The following is a 25,127-nucleotide window of genomic DNA, read 5'->3' as shown; positions in this document are numbered from 1 at the left end:
TGAAGAGAACTGCAGCAGCATTGAAAATAAGTAAGAACACTGTTGTAAGATTGTGACGAGAGTGGCACAACAAAGCTGCACACACCAGGAAAGAAGCGACCGAGAAATAAGCAGGTGACAGCTTTGGACGATTTTCAGAAAGACGCTATTCGTCGTCATATATACAGCTATTGTAAGAGAAGGGAACATCCCACTCTATCTAAATTACAGGTGTCGCTTCAGAAAGACGATCTTTTTAAAGGGAGCAAATTTTCATTGCGTATAGTGTTGAAAGACATAGGCTTCAGCTATTCACTGTTTAACGGACGCAAAATATTAATGGAAAGGACAGATGTAGTTGCATGGCGGTGCAGATTTCTGCGCAGGATCGTGGGTGTGGAATTCGAAAGTATAGTGTGGTTAGATGAAACTTGGGTCAATGCCAGCCATTCTTTACGTAGAGGCTGGAATGATGGAACACCCGAGTTAATATATTTCAAACATCAACTTTAAATAAATTCACGCGTACCAATACGACTTGTATTTTGTCTCGTTTTTATTTCTGCTGCTAGAGAATGCGTGTAGCAGACAGGGCGCCGTGTGCTGTGAGCCACGTTCGGCAACAGCGCCGTCTGCCGGCCGGAACTGTCAGTACCAATCACCCGTCTCACGGACTATAGTTCAATCCTCACTTTCTAAGTAATGACAAATTCTGTACAAATCACATCAAATTCTTATCTTAGCAGTTCTACAGTGACTGTTGATCATTGACAAAGAGGCATTATATTTTGTTTATTGTTTTAGTTGATATTGTTTTGTTGAACAGGTAGCTTTAGAGCTTCTGTTTTTTTGTGATGACAAGCCACAGTGTATGCCCTCGGTCGCTGCACCCTGTTTTTTCTCTCTTGCCATTAGCTCAAACTGTGGCGGCATGTGACCTGAAACTAAGCTGCAACCAAGAATTTCACTTTCATTTAGCAGCACACCAATCCTATTAAAATATATCAGGTAACAGTATCACCTTTGGCGCATTTCAGTCGACCCATTTGTGCCCAACTTTGACTGTTTCAGCTTAATAAAGACAATAAACTACTTAATCCAAAGTGAGTGATGGATGTAGGTGTGGTTAACTTCTGAGACTTAATGATTTATTTCCACATATTAAACTACATTAATAATGTCTTGAATAGGTAAAGCAGATTCCCTAATACATGAAGAATGTAATACTAAACCAGTTGAAAATCAAAGAATAACACAACACACAGAGTTGTACATGTCGCACGGAATATTTATGCACACTGCCAATGTGCTTGTTGTCGTGATGTGATGCTCTACACGATACATACGCCCACCCCCTCCCTCCCCAGTGTCAACAGTATCTGAGGAGAAATTGGGCAGGATATACAGCACATGTTGTCACTGTTTTCTGGAAGTCAGGTGTTTTGTTATTGAATTCGGTGCTACCAGCTTTCTGTGTGGAAACCTCACTTGACATCACTTTCTTCATTACTGCACACTTTGATTGTCATGTCTTGTTGGCATCCTGTTGGACACAGAAACCACTATCTTTATGTTAACACCGCCTACTTTTGATATCGTAACTGCAACCGGAACGGTCGCAGGGTTGAAGTAACGTAACACGCGGTGGGACCTGCGGAGAGGCCCACAAACAGGAGAGGACAGACATGACCAACGAAGGACCTTACGAACAACAAAACAAGATCAAAACAGTGGAGTCACAAGAAAACCTAACTAGACAACTACGTCCACTCGTACACAGAACAAGTAAATACGCTGTCTAAGGCGAGGCAATATGTCCAGAGACATACGCAAGATTAGACTGGCCGGCTGAGTGAGAGGCCGGTGCTTAACTACATGATTGGGGATGCCGCTATTGGCTGCCGGGACCACGTGTTCCGCAGTGGCGCCCTCACACTAAATGTGGGCCAGGAGGCGCGCGCCGCCACAGCTTACGGCATGATGGTGCAGGGACTTCTAGGGGTCTTCGACATCCATGTCGTCTGGTGTGGATACAAATTCAGCAGTGCGCAGTACCAGATTCCTCCTCCCTGAAACCTGCGCGCAGGGGCGGAAACACCCTGGACGGTGCCAAGGTGGGCGGCAGTGGGAAGAAGAGCAGGGCTCATCAGCCGTTGTTGGCAGAGAGGAAGGGACACCCGAGGTATCCATGACAGCCGACCCAGAGTCCAGGATGGGGGAGGGAGCTGCCGATCCACCCGGGGGCGGGGAGGGCCAGCGGCAGGCCATTGGGGAGGCGCAACCGGGGTCAGGGGCGGCGACTCGCAAACCACGTCCGTACCCTTAGGAGGTAGGGGAGGAGGTGGTAGCTCGAGTCCTGCAAGGGCACGTGGGCTAAGCTGATTATAATGGCGGCACTCCAACCCTTTCAATGTCGCACGCCGCCCATGGGCCGCGACGAACATGGCGGGCGTCCAACCCACTTTGCACCCTTACTCGTGGGCCCACACGGCTATGCTGTGACGTGACAGACCAGGAGTGGGGGTGGAAGGGGAGCAGGGTCCACGGCTGTCGCCGATGTCGCCGATGAAGGAGCTCTGCCGGACTGCGTCTGTCAATTGGCGTAGTGCAATAGGTGCTCAAAAACAGGGTGAGGGCCGACTTGGTTGAGATGTGTTGACCGCCTTTGTCAACTGTTGCTAAAAAGTGCGGAAAAGCGTCTACATGGCGCCATTGGACAAAGAGTGGGAAGGGGGGGGGGCTACGGATATGTTTGATACTGTTGGCCTGACAGAAGTCGTGAAAGGATGACACCGACAATTGCAGGCCATTATCAGAGACCATGTGGCAGCTCCTCAATGGCGAGAACATGGGCCAGCGCTGTGAGTGTAGCCTCCGTGGTGGTGGATGCCATGCGGACAACGTATGGGTATTTGGAGTAGGCATCAACAATAAGTAACCACATGGACCTCAAAATGGGCCCGCAAAATCGATATGGATACGATCCCAGGGCCGGCGAGGCACAGGCCAGGGTGCAAACAACTAAGGGGGGCTTGCCTGGTGACACGCACACACAGTGCAACCACGGACCAGGCGGTCAATATCGCCATCAATGCCGGGCCAATACATGTGTCGGCAAGCCAAAACTTTCATACGGGGTATACCCCAGTACCCGCGGTGTAACAAACTGAGCACTCAAAGCTGCAAATCCCGAGGGATGACCATCCGATGGGCATCCGACTCCGTGGCCAACAGGACATCATCAGCCACAGAGAGCCTGTGGGCAGGTGCACCAGGGGCTGTAATCGGACTGCATCCAACGAGTAACATAGGAGGGCCACCTGTGGTCCACGTAGTGGAGAACTTACCACAAGATAGGGTCACAGCGGGTAGCTGCAGCAATGTGAGCAGCCATGAGAGGCAGACCGTCCAGTGCATCTCAGTGGGCGGAATCAATGTGAAAGCAGAGGACCTCCTGTTGGGCAAAGGCAGGATCAGGGCCTGCTGGGAGATGCGAAAACAACACAAATGGGAAATGACGGACACGACAAATGATGGACCTTACGAACAACTACAAGATTGAAACAACGGAGTCACAAGAACACCTAACTAGACAACTATGTCCACTCATACACAGAATAAGAAAGTAAATACATTGTCTAAGGGGGAAGCAATATGTCCAGAGACGTAGGCAAGATTAGACTGGCCGGCTGAGCGAGAGGCTGGTGCTTAAATACATGATCGGGGACACTGCTATTGGCCGCTGGGACCACGTGTTCCACTGTGACACCCTCACACTAATTATGGGCCAGGAGGCGTGCGCTGCCATGGCTTACAGTGCGATGGTGCAGAGACATCTAGGGGTCTTCGACATCCATGTTGCCTTGCATGGATTCAAATTCCGCATGCGCGCGATACCAGAGATATTTTGATGTCATGATTATATCAGTCAGTCCAGAGTCAAAGATTTCGGCTCAGAAAAGAATAGTTTGTGACTCACCTTGTATTTTCTTCCTCTAATAAATACTGTTACCAAGTATTCTCGTGTTTCCTTGACAATCATCAAGCTCTGAGGGAACTAATTTACTGTACTTTAATTTTGAATTGAATTCTGGATGGTTACTGGATTGCAATTCCAGTTGATGTTAATTGCTTTGTTTCAATATGGAAGCTAGATTCTGATTCCTTCATATCCATCTTTAGTTTTACACATCGCTTAATGGAAATGAATTTCCTTTAGGAAGAATTAAGCCCTCAGTAAAACTTTGAAGTTAATGCAGCAAAATATTTACATATAAAAGAATTGAATCACAAAGCAACCTATGCACTCAGTTAAAACTTTCGTTCTCTCAGTGAGAATGATCAAAATTACTTCAACAGTCTTAATTTCATTGTTTTCTAGTCTTTTATATTGTGAAACACTGTGATTTAGAAGGAAAAAAAATATTTTGAATAGTTCTGAAATTTCCTTGGGAAATGTTTCAGATAGACGTTTGTTCTGTCTTTAAGAATTATTTACTAATAATTCACCAAACAAAACATAATAGAAAATTACACGAAGCTCCCTTACATTTCTAGTCTTTAAGAAAACTAGTTGAAGAGTCTTACCTTGATTAGATTAGATTACGTTCCGTAGATCCGTGCTGAGGAGATCCTCGTGGATGTGGAACATGTCAATTTTTTTTTAAAGCTGAAATAACAATACTAATAGTATGAATATATACAATACATCATTTGTTTCTATTAAAAAATTCGTCAATGGAGTAGAAGGAGTTGGCCACTAGTAAGTCTTTCAGGCTCCTTTTAAACTGATCTTTATTTGTAACTAAATTTTTTATGTTTACTGGCAAATTATTGAAGATGAGTGTTCCTGAGTAGTGGACCCCTTTTTGAACTAAAGTAAGTGCTTTTAAGTCCTTGTGCAGATCATTTTTGTTCCTGGTATTGTATGTATGAACTGAGCTGTTTGTTGGAAAAAGAGATATATTATTTAGGACAAATTTCATTAATGAGTAAATATACTGAGAGGCAGTAGTTAGTATACCCAGTTCTTTGAAGAGGTTTCTACAGGACGTCTGTGAATTTACGCCACAAATAATACGTATTACACGCTTTTTGGACTCTGAAAACTTTTGTTTGACTTGAAGAGTTACCCCAAAATACACTCCTGGAAATGGAAAAAAGAACACATTGACACCGGTGTGTCAGACCCACCATACTTGCTCCTGACACTGCGAGAGGGCTGTACAAGCAATGATCACACGCACGGCACAGCGGACACACCAGGAACCGCGGTGTTGGCCGTCGAATGGCGCTAGCTGCGCAGCATTTGTGCACCGCCGCCGTCAGTGTCAGCCAGTTTGCCGTGGCATACGGAGCTCCATCGCAGTCTTTAACACTGGTAGCATGCCGCGACAGCGTGGACGTGAACCGTATGTGCAGTTGACGGACTTTGAGCGAGGGCGTATAGTGGGCATGCGGGAGGCCGGGTGGACGTACCGCCGAATTGCTCAACACGTGGGGCGTGAGGTCTCCACAGTACATCGATGTTGTCGCCAGTGGTCGGCGGAAGGTGCACGTGCCCGTCGACCTGGGACCGGACCGCAGCGACGCACGGATGCACGCCAAGACCGTAGGATCCTGCGCAGTGCCGTAGGGGACCGCACCGCCACTTACCAGCAACTTAGGGACACTGTTGCTCCTGGGGTATCGGCGAGGACCATTCGCAACCGTCTCCATGAAGCTGGGCTACGGTCCCGCACACCGTTAGGCCGTCTTCCGCTCACGCCCCAACATCGTGCAGCCCGCCTCCAGTGGTGTCGCGACAGGCGTGAATGGAGGGACGAATGGAGACGTGGAGACGTGTCGTCTTCAGCGATGAGAGTCGCTTCTGCCTTGGTGCCAGTGATGGTCGTATGCGTGTTTGGCGCCGTGCAGGTGAGCGCCACAATCAGGACTGCATACGACCGAGGCACACAGGGCCAACACCCGGCATCACGGTGTGGGGAGCGATCTCCTACACTGGCCGTACACCACTGGTGATCGTCGAGGGGACATTGAATACTGCACGGTACATCCAAACCGTCATCGAACCCATCGTTCTACCATTCCTAGACCGGCAAGGGAACTTGCTGTTCCAACAGGACAATGCACGTCCGCATGTATCCCGTGCCACCCAACGTGCTCTAGAAGGTGTAAGTCAACTACCCAGGCCAGCAAGATCTCCGGATCTGTCCCCCATTGAGCATGTTTGGGACTGGATGAAGCGTCGTCCCACGCGGTCTGCACGTCCAGCACGAACGCTGGTCCAACTGAGGCGCCAGGTGGAAATGGCATGGCAAGCCGTTCCACAGGACTACATCCAGCATCTCTACGATCGTCTCCATGGGAGAATAGCAGCCTGCATTGCTGCGAAAGGTGGATATACACTGTACTAGTGCCGACATTGTGCATGCTCTGTTGCCTGTGTCTATGTGCCTGTGGTTCTGTCAGTGTGATCATGTGATGTATCTGACCCCAGGAATGTGTCAATAAAGTTTCCCCTTCCTGGGACAATGAATTCACGGTGTTCTTATTTCAATTTCCAGGAGTGTATTATACCATATGACATTATGGAATGAAAGTAGGCAAAGTATGCAAGCTTTTTCATTTTTATGTCGCCTATGTCTGCTAACACTCGAATTGCAAATACAGATTTGTTAAGGCGTTTCTGCAGTTCTGTGGTGTGCTCTTCCCAACTGAATTTATTATCAAGTTGTAATCCCAGGAATTTAAGACTGTCAACCTCTTCTATCTGCTCTTCTTCGTATTTTATGCATATGCTGGGTGGAAACCTCTTACAGGTTCTAAATTGCATATAGTGAGTCTTTTCGAAGTTTAATGTCAGTGAGTTGGCTTTAAACCATTTATTAATATCCATGAAAATATCATTAGCAGATCTTTCTAGAACTACACTTGACATACTATTTATTGCAATACTTGTGTCATCTGCAAACAAAACGAACTCTGCTTCTGGCAGTGTAACTGATGAGAGATCATTAATGTACACAAGAAAAAGCAATGGCCCTAAGATGGATCCTTGTGGGACACCACATGTAATTTCTTCCCATTTTGATGATGACTGATGACTTAATTCACTAGTCCCTTGCACTGATACCCTTTGTTTCCCTTTAGTGAGGTATGACTTGAACCATTTTGCAGCCCTGCCCGTGACACCATAGAATTCTAATTTACTTACAAGGATGTTGTGGTTCACACAATCAAATGCCTTTGACAAATCACAGAAAATACCTGCTGCTTGTAATTTGTTATTTAATGAATTAAGTACATTTTCACTGTAGGTGTAAATAGCCTTCTCGATATCACAACCCTTCAGAAATCCAAACTGTGTTCTTGATAATATGTTATTTGTGGTCAATGGTTGAGCAGCTGCCTGTACATTACTTTTTCTAAAATTTTTGAGAATGCTGGCAAAAGTGAAATCGGTCTGTAGTTTGATGGTATCTCTTTATCCCCTTTCTTGAATAGAGGCTTAACATCTGCATATTTTAGCCAGTCAGGAAATGTCCCAGTTATAATTGACTGGTTACACAAGTAACTTAGAATTGTACTAAACTCACAAGAACATGCCTTAATTAACTTTGTTGATATTTCATCGTACCCACCAGAATGCTTTGTTTTTAAAGATTTTATTATGGACATTATTTCTTTTGGTGAAGTGAGTGATATATTCATGTACTTGAAGCTATTTTTGAAGGCTAGTTTCAGATATTCAAGGGCATTATTTACTGATCCTGAAAGTCCTATTCTATCAGTAATGGATATAAAGTACTTGTTAAATAGATTTGCCACACTATGCCCATCAGTTACTAATGTGTCATCTACCCTTAGTGCTATTTGCTCCTGTTCCTTTCTGGTTCTACCAGTCTGCTCTTTCACTATATCCCATATTGTTTTTATTTTGTTCCCTGACATTGCTATCTTCTTCTCGTAGTGCATTTGTTTAGACATCTGAATTACTTTTTTAATGTTTTACAGTATTCCTTGTATTTAGCTAAATCATCAGCATTGGAGCTATTCTTGGTTGACAGATACATTTTCCTTTTTGTCTTACAGGAAATCTTTATTCCTTGTGTAATCCATGGTTTTATTATTGACTTCTGTTTAATTTGAGTAACTTTTAGAGGAAAACAGTTTTCAAACATGGTACTGACGTTGTTCATGAATGTGTTATATTTTTCATTCATGTCATGAGCACTATAAACATCTTTCCAGTTCATATCTTTGCCAGTTTTCTAAAACACTCAATTTTTGGTTGGACTACTCTCCTGTACTCAGATTTAGCAGTCTTGATAATCTGCTTAGAATTTACATCTAAAACAAGGAGCTGCATGTCATGATCTGATAGTCCATTTATAACAGGTTTTATGAAATGATTTTGTTCCTTTGATTTGTCTATAAAAATGTTACCAATGGTTGTCCTTGAGGATTTAGTGATCCTAGTTGGAAAGTTTACAGTGTCAGTTAGATTGAAAGACAACATTACTAACTGCAGTGAATATTTACTGGAAGATTGCATTAGAAAATCTGTATTAAAGTCACCAGCAATCAAAATTTCTTTGTTTCTTCCTGTTAAATAACCCAAAAGAGCTTCTAGATGATCTAAGAATAGATTATAATTTCCTGCAGGTGCTCGGTAAATAGTTGTTATTATATAGGATCTGTTATGGAACTCTACTTCTGTTGCACATGCTTCTAGATGCTGCTCTAAACAGAATTTATTAATGTCAATGTTCTTGAATTTATGTCAGTTTTTGATTAATGTGGCAACTCCTTCTCCATCCATATCTACTCTGCAGAAGTAGGAAGCTAGCTTAAATCCTGAAATGTCTAACATATCTATATCAGTGGTCACTTGATGTTCAGAGAGGCAGATTATGTCAATTTGGTTAGATGAATTCATTTCATCGATACAAATGAGTAGTTCATCAACTTTATTTCTAAGTCCCGGAATGTTCTGGTGTAATAAAGATAACTGATACTGCATACTAATGGGGTTGTAACTGCTTTGGCGAAGATGAACTGGCAGTTTCTGATTACTTTCTGTTAAACACTGTTTAAATGGAGGCTGTATGATAAAATCTGACTCCTGTTCATCTGTTTTCTCAAACTGAGTGTGTCTGCCAATCTCTCTTAAAACTCGTTTTCTTTCCCCCTTCCCTATCCTAAAAAAGGCATCCCTCTGACACCTGTGACCACTGGTATTTTACCACTTGTGCCAGTGTCCCCCCCTTAAGTTTTCTGCAATCAACCCAGACAGTTTTCCCTTCCCTTTCCTATTGAGGTGAAGGCCATGCCTAGTGTAGTCCCACCTATTGATAGCATCCACAGGAATCAAACCAATATGGGACCCTATATCCGTCCTAAGCAGCCACTCCAACTCCAAGTTCACCCTCCCTACGGAAGAGTTCAAATGAGGCCGATCATGGCGTCTCAACAAAGACGCAAATCCCACACTCATATGCTTCGTTGCTGACGCTATCTTCACCAGGTCACTCTCTATGGAATATTCAGAGTCTCTGCCAATGCTATTTCCCGGAACACCCACTATAACCACGGCATCCTCCTTTGTGAAATCCTTGCATAAAGCACCTACATCCTCTGTTACCTGACCCAGATCTGCACTAGACTTGAAAAAGTTTGTGACCTGGTATTCTGGACCTAGATTTTCCTGCAGTAGCTGGCCAACACCTCTACCATGGGAACTACCTAACAACAGAACTTTCTTTCTCTTTACAAATTTCCCTACCTTTTTCAAGTCCTTGAAAGCTTGTTGTGCACTTTCTGCAGCTTCAGCTACATGAGGCTCATCCGATTCTGACTGAGGCAACAGGTCAAATCTATTTTCAAGATTTATGACAAAGCTGTCTGATGCTCTCCTTTGCCTGTTCCCCCTATTACCTGTTGCCACTTCCCACCTCTGTTCACCCTTCTCCCTCTTTAACCTGTCCAGATCCTCCCTTGCCTTGTCTAGGTCAGCTTGAAGAGCTGCAATTTTCCCTTCCTGTTCCAGTATTTTCCTATCTCTACTGCAGATCCTACAATACCACTGGTGAGCCTCATTTATGTCCCCATTTCCCACGCCACTACATTCGCCCCAATGTAAGAAACTAGAGCACCCATCACACCATACCCCGGAACTAACGATCCTACGGCATGTCACACACTTCTCACTCATGGTAAAAGCAGAAATCGTATGAGCTGATTTAAGTAGTGACTAAAACGTAAACAAAGGACCCTAGAAACTATTCAGGCAGATATAAATAAATTGAAAGAGTACTGAATAAAAAAACTGGTGATTACATATAACTCACTATTTACTTACGATACACGCGCGTGAAATTAAGCCTAAAATCCGTGCTATAGGCGCGAGAAGGAAAATAAACTTCTTACCCCGTTTAATCTTATTTTGTACTTCACTAACACTTCCACTAATTCAACAACACTTATATTATATTTATAACACCTGTACACGTTTAAAAATAGCTTAATAACAACGCTTTTTATAATTATTTAGTGCAGCAAATACTCGAAGAGTCCGCATCGGCGCAGTGTTGCCAACTCTACCTTGCCATGTAGTGACGTACATTGTTGTGTGTGTTGTTTAGGTGAGCAATCGACAAACCAAAGTTGCACTATTCTTTCACATCTCTGATTCATTAATTATTTGTTGACCAATATAACACCACTCCGAAACTTTCAGCATCATTAGTGTGCAAATTCTTGCATCAATGCTCTACGGTTCAATCCCATGTCCGGCCATCCTGATTTAGATTTTCGATGATTTCCCTAAATCGCTCCAGGCAAATGCTGGGATGGTTCCTTTGAAAGGGCACGGCTGACTTCCTTCCCTAATCCGATGAGAGCGATGACCTCGCTGTTTGGTCTCTTCCCCCAAATGACCCAACCATACTCTACAAATTTCAGATCACCACTTAATAGCATGCAGATTAGTGCCACATCACTTTGTAGTTGTCGAAACGCACTTCTTACTATAAAAAAATTTTTATGTCACCAGCCATAGACAACATTACTTTCAGTCAAAACCTCAGTTTGTCCTGTCCTTCTTGCTTCTCACAACACCACTGTGTGTCCCTGTCGTGCAGTCTGTCACAGTTCGCAGCTGTTGTTATTATTACTTTTAAACTCAAGTTGTTATTTTATAAACACTCTCAGTTGTGCAATAAAATACATTTACAAAAATAATTATTACAACTCCTCCATATTAACTAATAAATATTCAGAAACTTGTTACTTTTGTAAGGTACAGAGATATCCGCATTCCATTTATGTATGGGTATGTAACATAATTTATCGATTGATCACAACAGATAGAAAATATTTATGGAAAAATTTTAATATCTTAATACAGGGCTATTACAAATGATTGAAGCGATTTCATAAATTCACTGTAGCTCCATTCATTGACATATGGTCACGACACACAACAGATACGTAGAAAAACTCATAAAGTTTTGTTCGGCTGAAGCCGCACTTCGGGTTTCTGCCGCCAGAGCGCTCTAGAGCGCAGTGAAACAAAATGGTGACAGGAGGCTAGAAAGCGTATGTCGTGCTTGAAATGCACTCACATCAGTCAGTCATAACAATGCAACGACACTTCAGGACGAAGTTCAACAAAGATCCACCAACTGCTAACCCCATTCGGCGATGGTATGCGCAGTTTAAATCTTCTGGATGCCTCTGTAATGGGAAAGCAACGGGTCGGCCTGCAGTGAGCGAAGAAACGGTTGAACGCGTGCGGCCAAGTTTCACGCGTAGCCCGCGGAAGTCGACAAATAAAGCAAGCAGGGAGCTAAACGTACCACAGCCGACGGTTTGGAAAATCTTATGGAAAAGGCTAAAGCAGAAGCCTTACCGTTTACAATTGCTACAAGCCCTGACACCTGATGACAAAGTCAAACGCTTTGAATTTTCGGCGCAGTTGCAACAGCTCATGGAAGAGGATGCGTTCAGTGCGAAACTTGTTTTCAGTGATGAAGCAACATTTTTTCTTAATGGTGAAGTGAACAGACACAATGTGCAAATCTGGGCGGTAGAGAATCCTCACGCATTCGTAAAGCAAATTCGCAATTCACCAAAAGTTAACATGTTTTGTGCAATCTCACGGTTTAAAGTTTACGGCCCCTTTTTCTTCTGCGAAAAAAACATTACAGGACACGTGTATCTGGACGTGCTGGAAAATTGGCTCATGCCACAACTGGAGACCGACAGCGCCGACTTCATCTTTCAACAGGATGGTGCTCCACCGCATTTCCATCATGATGTTCGGCATTTCTTAAACAGGAGATTGGAAAAACCGATGGATCGGTCGTGGTGGAGATCATGATCAGCAATTCATGTCATGGCCTCCACGCTCTCCCGACTTAACCCCATGCGATTTCTTTCTGTGGGGTTATGTGAAAGATTCAGTGTTTAAACCTCTTCTACCAAGAAACGTGCCAGAACTGCGAGCTCGCATCAACGATGCTTTCGAACTCATTGATGGGGACATGCTACACCGAGTGTGGGAGGAACTTGATTATCGGCTTGATGTCTGCCGAATCACTAAAGGGGCACATATCGAACATTTGTGATTGCCTAAAAAAACGTTTTGAGTTTTTGTATGTGTGTGCAAAGCATTGTGAAAATATCTCAAATAATAAAGTTATTGTAGAGCTGTGAAATCGCTTCAATCATTTGTATTAACCCTGTATGTTGTTGTCAAGTGTAGTTGTTCCGTTACAGGCTTCAGCCTAATATGGCATGCATGGGGAAACTTCTGGACTGACACTCTTCAGCATCAAATTGAGGGCACTGTGAAGACTTAGAGGTGGTGTTACATGAAAATACCTTGACATCTTCTGTGAGCAACTAATTTTTTGTCTGGTGTACTTATCTTTCATTACGAAGGTTGTAGAAATAATTTGAGGATTGTACTCAATCTAGTTCCTCCAGTGCACCCTCAGGTGTAGAACAAATATTGTGGAACCCATATCTAATGATACTGTGATTCTCCTGCTTGATAGAGATCTTATTTTTGTGTTTTGGATGATAACATTCTATTCATACATCCTGTGGGGGGTCTTTCAAATAGACTATCCAGCAGATATTTTCAAACACTCTGGGAGTCCATATTATAACAGTTCTACTGCACAGTATCCAAACTCATTAATGCTGAGTTTTCATTTTTGGCCCAAATCGACGTGGTGCACTTTTCACGCTATCCAGAAGTATACATCAGTTATAATTTCCGCAATCTGCAGGTAATTCTTCTACTGAACTATCACTAGTGTGGAAATTTTTCAAAATTCAGTTTCATTATGTACATCGTGGTTATAATTAAACTTCTGGTATGTGAGATAGTGTAGACAGAAAACTATATACTATATGGGTACCCAACTTTACAAGAATGATGTTTGGACTGTGTGCTGTAGAAATTGTGTTAGTAGTGTTAGTGTCATGACCTGCCATTAGGTGCTGGTACTGGTATGGTGACAGGAGGACTCTTGACTTCAAGAACAAAAGAAGTGCCAGCATGAATGACACACGTTACACAGATTTGAATCTGTGCGACTTCTGGCTGTGGGGTATCTGAAGCACAGGGTTTATTAATGGGACACTTAACACTTGTTGGAGATTGAAGAGGAGCATAGCGAGGTGGGTAGCCAACCACCCGAGGTGTTTTGAGCAGCTGTAAAGCAATTTCTAATGTGGTTCTGGCCTGTTGTGGATGCAGATGGTCGTTACATTGAGCAACATTTACAATCTGGAATATAAACATGGTAAGCAGTCAAGAAATGTGACCCTCTCATGTGGAAATTAAAGCGTGTTTCTTTCAAAAGTTTATTCATTATTTCTCTTCCGCATGTCCTTACATTTGTTTCCACTAACTTTCATTGTCCTCTGATCTCTCGGTTTTTTGTGATGGACTCCCTCAAGTGTTGACAGCTTAACCATAACCACCTTATAGATTGCAGACTTATATTACACTGTTTTCTTACTGAATGTCTTGTCCATATTCAGTTCACTGAAGATGTCATCAAAAGTGGCAGCCTGTTCTCTTTGGCAGTTATTCTTGTGACCACTGTTCCTTGTACCTCAGTGTAAGTAACACACACATTCCATAGTAGTAATGGGACACACAGTTTTATCTTTGAAAGTAGGTTATCTTCTCTGTACAGTAAGTGTACTGTAACAAATTCCTCAGCTTTTTTTTCATGTCTGCCTCAGAATGTGTATTTACAAATTGGATAAATTAGTATTTCCATGGACATAACTTTCTTTGCAAGCCTTCAGTATTTGAATCATAAGGATTTCTGATAAACTCTCATTCATAACATGCTTCCTACTATACGAAGCTATGTAAAACTCTTTTTATAATTATTGTACAGCTGATGCCGATGTATTAACCATAAAATTGTTCTCATGTGTAACAGTATGTAACTTGGGTGGAACAATACATAAAATAAGCAAAACATCCACTCACAAAACAGCGGTTATGAGTGGAGCATAGGAACATGCAACAGACAGCAGTATTCGCACTAGCTTTCGAGCTCTTGGTCTTTTACTAGTAAAAGTACACACATTTACGCATGCACAACCATACAGACACCAAAATGCTCTCTCTCATAGCTGCTGTGTGGCTGATTATTGATCATCGATTATTGAAAGTATCTGTTTGACTGATGGAGGTGGGGAGGGGGTACGGAAGGACACACAAGGCAAGGAAGAGGTAGCAGAGTAGAGTGAAGCAGGCCTTCTGACAGATGATTCAGAGACTGCACAACAATACAAAAGGAGTTCACAGAGTAGAGCATATAAGGAATAGAGAGAAGATTACATCTGCTTTCTCTTTGTTTGGGGTTAAAATTGTGTATTGAATTCCAGGCGTTCTTGTAACTATTTTCTTTCTTTGTAAAATAAATCGAATCAAAAGCTAAATGAAGATTACTGTGTACCACTGCAAAGTAATATCTCCCCTACTTTTGACTGACTTTCTTAACCTTCATACAACTTGAATCATTTCTTACTTTACCCTCTGAAAGAATGGAATTGATCTGTTAAATAATTTTCTGTGTCACTGTTTGTGGTCATGCAAATTATAAACTGGCATCAGTCAGTAAACAGATAAAATTGTTTATATTTTTTGTTGACTGTGTTCATTAAGTTGATTTGCCACTTGCTTATTCATGCTTTTATAGCATTCTTAAGTGAAATGTTTGAGTATAATGTGTCCTACCATAGCAGAACTGAAAGCGAAGTGAAAGGATAGACACATTCACTAATAACTATAATTGTGTTTTCAGCAAGACAAGGGCTTTGATCGTCACTTATTTGAGAGGCAGATGAGTGTCATGAGAGGACAGATCCTCAATTTGACCCAAGCATTGAAGGACGGTAAAAGCCCTGTGCAGCTTGTTCAGATGCCAGCTGTAATTGTTGAAAGGTTAGTATTTTTTCCAGTTGTTGTTGTCCATGCTGATGTTAAAGTCACAATTTATGTTATCATGTGCAATACCAACCAATAATACATACCTAAACAATTGCATTCAGAATGTTTTTTTCGGGCTCTGATAAAAGATAGATTAAGGAAATTGCAAGTTTTCATAGTGAATGTTCACATTGTGACATTTTAGATGTACTATTTCAGCTACACCATGTAGCTCGTGGGCTAAACATAAAATGTGTGTTAAATCTGGATAAAATGTTTTAATTGCCCTCCTGATATTCATAATATATGGGGCAGTATCGCTTGGGAACAACAAGATTCTTTTCTATTTAACCTTATTGGCCACATTATTCCTTCAAAAAAATAGTATCAGATTACCCTAATGTGCAGCAAAATATCCCCACTTATTTGAATCAATAATTTCACATTTCACTTCACTGTACTTGATGTTCTGCTTTAAAGTTGATGTTATCAGAACCCTACATCAGCCAGAACCATTAATTAAATGATTTAAAATATCTGTATAAAGAGAAATTTATTTGCTGGTTGGATAATCCTGTTGACAAGATGTGTAACATTTATCAAGAACGTAAGAAACAATAGATTGATACTTACTGTAAAGATAACATGCTAAATTGCAGACAGGCACAATTAAAAGACACACATAAGCTTTAGACCTGTACCTTCATCGGAAAAAGAAAAGCACATATTCATTCACACAAGCAAGGACACATGACTGTGAACTCCAACAGCTCAGGCCTGAGCTGTGTTTGTTTGTATGAATGACCAGTGTGTTTCCCTTTTTCCAAACTAAGGCTGATGCTGAAAGCTCATGTTCAGTGTCTTTTGATTGTGCCTGTCTGCCGGCTTAGCATGTTGTTGCGGTAAGAAGCAATCTCTCTTTGTCTACATTGTTGGTATTCCTACCTGGAGTTTCCATTGTTTGATTTTGTTTAACATTTATCATTTTCTAAATAACTTATGCAGTGGCATGACATTGCTCCCTTGTGACATTTTGTGCCTAACAGTTACTGAAATGTGAAAAAGTCCCTTTCTTTTAGTTCATAGTGAAAACAACTCAAAATAAGTTTCAACATCGTATCTTGTATGTTTGTTGTTGTTAAACAAATGTTCATTGTTGTTAAATGCCATTGTTATCATCGTACGTTTTAAATACTTGTAGAAGGTTCCTGCAGAATACATAACCTAAAATTTCAATTTTATGTTACGTGTTGGAAGAAAGTTGTTTCATCAAGGAAGCAAGGAACAGTGTTAACCTTAAAACTGCAGGATATGCAAATTAGGGCAATTGCAAGAAAGCCGTTCAGTGACCACAACATTTTAAATGAAGCATAGAGGTTCTGGGACATCAAGCTTGTGACATAGATATGCTCATAAGGAGGAACCAAGTCCATGACTGTGCATGTCGATAAAAATGCTAGCAAAGTGAGAAAGGTCAATGAGTTCACATCAGATTGCTCCTAAAATAATACAAGATTTTGAGAAGAGTATTTTAAATCAAACAATGCTTAGATGTATTTTAGAGATGTATGCAAGGAAGGCTCTCAAGATGAAACATATGCTGACTAAGAAACACATCATCACAGATAGAATTCAGTTTGTAAAAATGTCAGGACGTCCAAAAAGTTATGCTTATATTGCTGTGCATCTGAAGTCAAGCTGACAGAGAAGATAGTTCATGTCTGTTTCCATGAAATCAAGCCTATGGTGTGCGAAAGTGTAGTTCATTCAGTGCAAAGAAAGATACACTCTCTCAAGAAAGCCTGTGGAAGTACACTAAATATTAAAATATTGATTTTTTTGAGGTAAATATTACACATTAACTGACATTGAATAAGAGTCGTATAACCCCAACCAGTGTTGCGTAGATGCTGGGGATCTTACTGCTGTTGTGGGTTGCACTGCAGAGTGCTTTGAAGCCAGTTGGACACTCAACATGGACGTTCGTAAATCAATATTAAGACAACAAACATTTGTCCATAAAATACAATGGGTGATGTATTGACATTCCAGGCAGCTAACATTGGCAGGTGCACTGGTGGTAGGCACCCATTGCAGTTGCGCTGACCAAGGCAGTTAACAGCTTTGATCAGATCGTGCACAGGAGCAGCAGCCACAGGCAGCCGAGTCTGCACTCAGGAGCAGTGGATGGATAACAGAGACTACACCCCTTTTCAATGATGGAAGAACAGCTGCACATCCCGGATGGGAACCACAGACCCTCGGGGTGGAAGGTGGCAGCAACTGTAGTACGGCCCTCAAATGACCTGACTTTTGAAGGCATCTAAGTCCTTCCCATCAGACTCAGTATGGATGGCGGTGCAGTGGCTAACAACGTCTTAAGTCCTGAGGGTGGAACTGGCTGTAGCTTAGAGGCTCGTAGTCTCTCAGATAAGCAGATAGTCTGTCAAAGAAGCAGATGGTAGCCAACATAGGTTCCTCCTCCAGACTGTTCGGCTTCAGACTGAGATACTTCCACTGGAAGTGAGAATTTTTAAACTAAACTGGACCACATTCATTAGGCTGCCTAGAAGCAACCGAGGCGTTATTTAGCCTGCCTTTCCCATCTGATCATCTTTTCTGAGCGATCTCTCAGCTTTACATTTCAGGCAGTCTGGCTGATTTTGCAACATCAGTGTACTGAATAGTTACTCTTGTGTCCAACTTACACTTTCTTATTTAACTGTGCGTGGTAACAAGTATGATGGCATCTCTCTTCCAGTGACTTTGTTTTGCTGGAGTAGCATCTCGGACTGCCCAGTTCATATAGTATGTAGCAGTCGGCTTGGTAGTACAGCCGTAATACCTTCAGTATCAGCTGTCTTTGTGTATTGAAATGGTACTCAGCTGTTACATCTTGACCTTCTTTCCTCTGCTTCTTGCATTGATAGGAAAGGTGTCTGCATGTTTCGTTCGCTGCACCAGTATATTATTTTGTTACACAACAGTTCTTTCAAAAATATCCCAGCTCCACATCACTGATAAAAGTTGGAGTAGGTTACCTTTTTCTGTCCCTGTGAATTGCTAGATTGTCAAGTATGGCATACAGTCTGTAAACATTTTAGCAAAACTAGCTCTTTCGGTTTGCGGGTAGAAGGAAGGAGCATAAGGACTTTTGAAAGGTGAGAGGTGGTGCAAGGAGACTAAGTTTCCATCACTTCGTGCAGTGCCGATAACATAAACTTCATGTTAATCTTTAGCTATATTAGAAATATCACATAGAACTTGCCAATAACAAAGTAACCCCTCCCAGGGGACACTGCCTTACAGTAGGCACCTTCATTGCCAGGCAGGAGGGTTTGCGTACTTTGTTGAAGTCGATAGCTGTGCCAGTGGTAGTGTACTACTGGCAGGGTCACCCAAGCCGGATTGGTCTCAACTGAGGAGCCAGACGCAGTGTGTCCCACAACATAGGGTGGGGAGGGCTCTAGAGGTATAGTAAAGGCAGATTCCCCAGAGGAGTGAACCTAATACAAATCCTGGTCCTCCAGGTTGGGAATTGGGCATGGGGCTAATAGCCCCTAGCTATTAAAAAAAAAAAAGAATATTGCAGCAATCGAAGCCAAAGCTCACCAAGGGCTGTAGCACTATTGAAGAAGCAGTAACAAAGTAATGTGAAAGCACATGATAAAGAAGCTCATGCTGAAATATTGTACTGTTTGAAGTAATGAGTAGGAAATTAAATTAAGCATGTGGGAACACATGAAAATACTGATAAATAACAAAGATAGGTAGTAGCCGCAATCCATAGACTTTTGCTGATAGAAACAATGGCACTCGGGTTTACTAAGATGTTTACAGTTACTCACACATTCCTTCGTCAAAGAAATTTGCAATTATAAAATGATTTACTTTCTGCAAAGCTTTGCAGCACATTAAATGGGCTTGTCATAGTCTGTCCTCAATATTCCAGCTATCAAACTCCATGTCCGCAATCGTTAGATTCTGGGCAGTACAGAATTCAGCCACTTTTGTCAATGACAATAAAATACAAATGCAGGAAGGAAATGGTTTAGTGACATGTTGTTGCCATATTTTACTCTACACTGTTATCCAGAGTAATGTCTTGTTTCATAAATGCTTTAATTTTTTCACTTGTAAAGTAATAATTGGCATGCAGACTGTAAATTTTGTATTGAGCTCACTTCAGAGGCAACTGTGGTGTGAGGGTAAGAAGTGGGCAAGAATACCATTGTGGAGGGCAGTATCTCCTGCAGTGCTAGCAACATACTTTTCATGCTGCATAGCTCAGGTACAATAATTCATACCGTTCTCTGTAGATAGCAATGAATGACAGCAGTGAGAAAAGGCACAAAGTATATGAACTTGCACCAGCATCTTCAGAGCTCACTATAAAGTTTTTCACTTGTAACAAAATTTGCAAAATTACTCATGTCGTGCATTTTTGGCATAATTCATATGAAAAAATGTCAATAAAAGTTTTTATCATGCAAATTACTATAAATATGCGCTAAAGCCAGAAAATATGCTATGCAATATAAATGTCTTAAATTTATGCAGCTGTACATAAAAAAATCTTCAAAATATGCAGTTGCTCACCATATGGCCAAAATATACAAATATACTTACAGCATGCATTACATGGAAATTCGGGCTCAGGTAATAATAATCTGGCAACTGCATAAGCATGCCTTGAAAAGAAATTTTACTTAACCGGAAAATCACATCTTTTGTACAGATGCTATGCACAAGAAATTCATTTAACTTGTGGTAAAAATTTGATTTAGGAAAAGGCCGTAGAAGTTTGCATTAAATTTCAGTACTTAATATTCAGTACTTTACCTTTCATAAACCTTTCCTTTAGGAACGGAATATTCATTTGGTTGAAGCATCAGTTTTTTAAGTTAATCAAAAAATTTCTGTATTTATCATAATACAAACCAAAGGCCATAAACTACCCCTAAAACATACTATTACACAAGGCATTGGTGCAGTGATTTCTATAAATGTTCACATTCACAACTGCCATGAAATAGCAACACTGGTCTGATAAAGCATACCAAAACCCAAGTAGAAGCTGAGAATTTTATAAAATAAGTGAAACAGTATGAGCAGAACACCTACAGTAGTGTTACTGTATGAGCTGTTAACAAAATTGTGGTTCATTGAAAAAGGGAAATTTCTAAATGACACGATAAACAAGCTGACGTGTGTGGTTTTGATTTTTGTGTAATATGGCTAATGTAATATGGTAACGTTAAGATAAAGATTATGGGTGAGCCAAGTGCGTGATTTATAGGGTGATACTGGCGGTTGTCATATTTACGGAAGATTTATCATTCTCATATTTAGAGAGCTGTGGACTTCCTTTTTTTCCATGGTTTCCTGCTTTCTCAGGCAAGATAAGTCCTGCAGTTCCTCATACTCCATACTGTTTATGGCCGTCTGTTTAAAAATCCTTAAACAGAATAAGACAGCACATTGGTTAAGGCAGTGGACTTGCTTTAGAGAGAAAAGGGGTTCTGCTTCTAATGTCCTCAACATTAAGTTTTGTGGTTCTTTCCTCAAAATTCATAATCTCATGATGAAAATGAATATTACTGTCATTTTCGATTGTACAGATAATGTACTGTGGAAGAATGAGATTTTCACTCTGCAGTGGAGTGTACACTGATATGAAACTTCCTGGCAGATTAAAACTGTGTGCCAGACTGAGACTCGAACTCGGGACCTTTGCCTTTTGAAAGACAAAGGTCCCGAGTTCGAGTCTTGGCCCGGCACACAGTTTTAATCTGCCACGAAGTTTCAGTGTACTGTGGTATTCAGAACTCTATTTATGTTAAATATATCCTCCACATTCCGCCAAGAGCTGTTAAAAATGTTAAATAATGGATTGATTGATAAGTGATTGCTAATGCAGTTTCATGTACAATTATAAAGGTGATCACTTTTCCCAAAAAATAGAAAAAATGTGAAAAGTTTGTCATCCATGCCCATTATACAAAGAGTGAGAATGAATTGCCTACACATGCCCATGAAGGTCCTAGGTCTTTATATCTTATATAATACATTCAAATTAACTGTTAGGTCAGAAAAGCACTCAGTGCAGTCAGGTAGGGCTGTACTCATGAAAGACTGATGCTAGATTCATATCAACAATTATTTGGTTTCCAATATTTCTTTGCTGATTTTGAGCCTTTGCGTTAATCTCCCACTTCACGTAAAGACGTTTGAGGCCACAGTAGATGTCTTTGGCCATCGCTGATACAGCTATAAGCTCATCATGGGTGTATAATGATTCAAGATTATGCTTAAATATGTTTACATGTGTATTCAGTTGCAATTTTGACTCAACATATTTACAGATACTGCAGTATTAAAACAAAACAATAAATGATTATTATCTTCACACTTGAATTCTTGTGTAGAAAAGGTAGGTAGGCAGGCACATTTATCGTCATACTGCAGAGAAATTGTTATAGCAGTACTTGTACTAGAAAAATACGTGTTAACATTATACGGTGACAAAAAATAACCTGAGCTACATAAAATACGGGTATTAACATTTAACAATCTTGAATCTGTGTAGTTATGTCTTTTCATTGGTAAGTTCCCTTTCACAGAATCCTCAATAGAATCGAATAAATGATTCAAGAAGAAATATCTTCATTACGTTTTGAAAGGCTATTTTATATTCACTAAGTGTTTAAGCTTAGAGGGAAGAAAGTTGAAAGTTTGTGCACAAGCGTATCTCTGTGACAGACACAGGGATGATAAATTCTTGTTCATTCTTTCTGGTTTTATTGTCAGTGAATTGCTGCAATCAAAGGAGAGGCTGGTTCTCCTGACAGAACATAACAATTAGTTTTCTGTGTCCTTACCACAATGAGATAATGTTGAATGTCAAGAGGCCTTATAGCAGATAGTTAAATAACTTACTTTCATTTTTCATTCCTTCAGTCATATATATATATATATATATATATATATATATATATATATATATATATATACAACATCTGAAAATGGAAGGAATACAGAGCTAACAGTTCGTGCACGTGATTTGATACAGCTAATGATGTGACAATTACCAAGCAAATACACTGTAACTAGATTTATGTGACAGAAATGTTCAATCAAAGTAGGAAAAAACTTAACATTATCTGTATATTACATTTGAGCAACGTGACATTTCTTTATTACAAAAGATGAAATATTTGGTGGCAGATTACATGCTACCACTGGACATTCTGTAGAGTTAGCATGTGAAGCTGGGACTTTCCTGCAATTTCTCTCCTCTCCATGACAGAGAAGTGTGTTAACATCAAAATGTTGATCCAAACATAGACATGTCACTCACATTGTTGTGTAGCTGCAAAAACTATTCTGCATTTACATTACAACACAATCATAATTAGCTCCTTCCTAATTTGCAAAGAATGGGACAAGAATGTTGCCTCTACTAAGCCGCCACCATCATACCATGGAGTGGTAAAATATCACCATATGCTGTTCTTACAAAAAGCCCTTGAAACTGGCAATAGTTGACAAATGTGGTGCCTTGAAAAATCCACACACTGCACCATGACCTTCGTGATCTTTTGCTTTAACTTCAATGACATTCAGTCTTCACACTGATTTTACAGAAGAGACCAAATGTGTACAGAATAATGTTCTGGGTGCAGTTCAGAATTACAATCTCATCGTCTACAGTAGGAGACGCTGAAGAATCACGGACAAAATGTCATTGCAAGTGAGCTGTGTTTTTGGGGTGTACCAGATTTTGTATATGCTAAGTAATTTGGTTTCTTGCTGTTGTCTCATTCAGTTTGAAGTGAAGCAATAGTCAACAGATAGTGTTACCCATTTGTTGGTAGTATAGATATATCAGTCTAAGAAGCGACACAATCCTGTTGATGAAAGTTCGGAGAAATTATTGCTACTGTCTTTAGTTTCTGTAAAACTCTGCTACTGAATTTTGAAGGAACTGGTTCAACAGGAAGTTGTTGAGTGGTACGCATGCTAAAATAAAACTTTCCTGGCAGATTAAAACTGTCTGGACTGAGACTCGAACTCGGGACCTTTGCCTTTCACGGGCAAGAGCTCTGCCATCTGAGCTACCCAAGCACGACTCACACTCCGTCCTCACAGCTTTACTTCCGCCAGTATCTCGTCTCCTATTTTCCAAACTTCACAGAAGCTCTTCTGCTAACCTAGCAGAACTAGCACTCCCGGAAGAAATGATGCTAAAATAAATTTAAGAAACGTCACCAGTTGATGGTATTTCTTGGTACATCATTGAGCAGATTACTTGAACTTTATTTGTAGATCTTTAGTATATTTTTAAGTGCATAAAACTTGTACAGAACCCATTACTGTGACATTTAATTTATTTTCAGGTCAAAGGGACATGTAGGAACAACATCACGTTTCCGTTCATTCAGTGATACCTTCACACAGCGCTTCCAGAATAAAAGCCCATTTTTCTCATGGTGCTGATACAGACATGAAATATTTCCAAGGAACAATGTGAGACTGTTTATTCGTTTACGAAGTCATGTGAGAGGATTGTATAATCACATATTTACGTATAATTTTGTACAGTGCTCCTTTATTTTAAGGAGGCATGAAAATATAATAATAGCCTTTCCCAGTGCCCATTCCTGTATTTTTAAACCTCATGCTGACTATTTTTAAAGATCTGATGTTCATTTTGTATGATTGTTTTCTCCATATAATTTCACCATAGTCAATCAGAAAGTAGCATGTGGTGCGTAAGAAATATTGCGAATGTTTTCAATTTTTTTTTTCATATTAAATCAAAAGGGAAAGTAATATTTTTTTCTTTCTTTTTGGTAGCATACAGCTTTAAATATAAATATTTCTGAAACTTGACAGATATGAACAATTGTTAATAAACTTGAAGCGATCATGCTCTTTCCTTTTTCTCAAAGAAAAACTGATTTTAGATTTGCATCATTGTTACATTGCACTTATTAAAATTTGTACATTGATTATAAAATTAAAGGTCTCGCTATATTTAAACATATTGTTATCTTTATTTGCTGTGTGATCACCAAATTTTATGTTGTATCAGTTAACATGTTTTTGTATAATAAGGTAAGCACATATTTATCATGTTTTGCAAATACAATAAACAAGTTAGAATGAAAGCATAGTCTTGATTTTGTTTTGCAAGGAGTGAAAAATTATTGCCTTGGGACAGGTTCATTAATATCAGTGTACTGTTGCGTGCATTAAAGAAAAGCAGAAATAGGCCAGAAGAACAATTTATCTTCATCAGTGCTTTTCTGTTACGCAAATCAGCATTTTTCATCTCCTGAAAGCATTGTCAGAAGTGGCACTCTTATTAGTACAGGAACCAGTGGTGCTTAAACCTTGAAGTTTGGGGTATAGAGTCCAGCACGCAATTACTGAGTAGCTACTCCTGCAAGTATTTTACTGCCTTTAAATTATACCCAAGTAACATAAGCCATTAACAAAGAATACAGAGAATTGTCCGCAGAGTAGAATACTGGTAGGATCTCTTGCACACTGGTAGGATCTCTTGCACAGTATTGCAGTGGTGGCAGTGATGACAGAAGCAGTGGCTGCTTTTAGAGCTTTTATTTATTTTCTTGAAACCACCACAGTGTCAATATCTCACATGTTGAGCCAA

General features: G+C 40.6%; 1 protein-coding gene across 2 annotated transcripts in view; it reads left to right on the top strand.

Annotated features, from left to right (window-relative positions):
- LOC126259881 (phosphatidylinositol 4-kinase type 2-beta) overlaps positions 1-24,435 on the top strand; it is a 41,808-nt gene extending 17,373 nt beyond the window's left edge. Inside the window, exons 7-8 of one of the 2 annotated variants that reach the window (XM_049956950.1) lie at positions 15,324-15,463; positions 23,848-24,435. In XM_049956950.1, coding sequence (XP_049812907.1) covers positions 15,324-15,463; positions 23,848-23,947 — 240 coding nt within the window. In that variant the 3' untranslated portion in view covers positions 23,948-24,435. The remainder of the gene's footprint in view (positions 1-15,323; positions 15,464-23,847) is intronic. The other variant, XM_049956951.1, reaches the window with a different exon arrangement.
- Positions 24,436-25,127: the final 692 nt, after the last annotated feature.

This window comes from Schistocerca nitens, chromosome 5, assembly GCF_023898315.1.
Source record: "Schistocerca nitens isolate TAMUIC-IGC-003100 chromosome 5, iqSchNite1.1, whole genome shotgun sequence".
NCBI classification, from domain to species: Eukaryota; Metazoa; Arthropoda; class Insecta; order Orthoptera; family Acrididae; genus Schistocerca; species Schistocerca nitens.
This window is presented reverse-complemented; position numbering and strand designations above follow the sequence as displayed.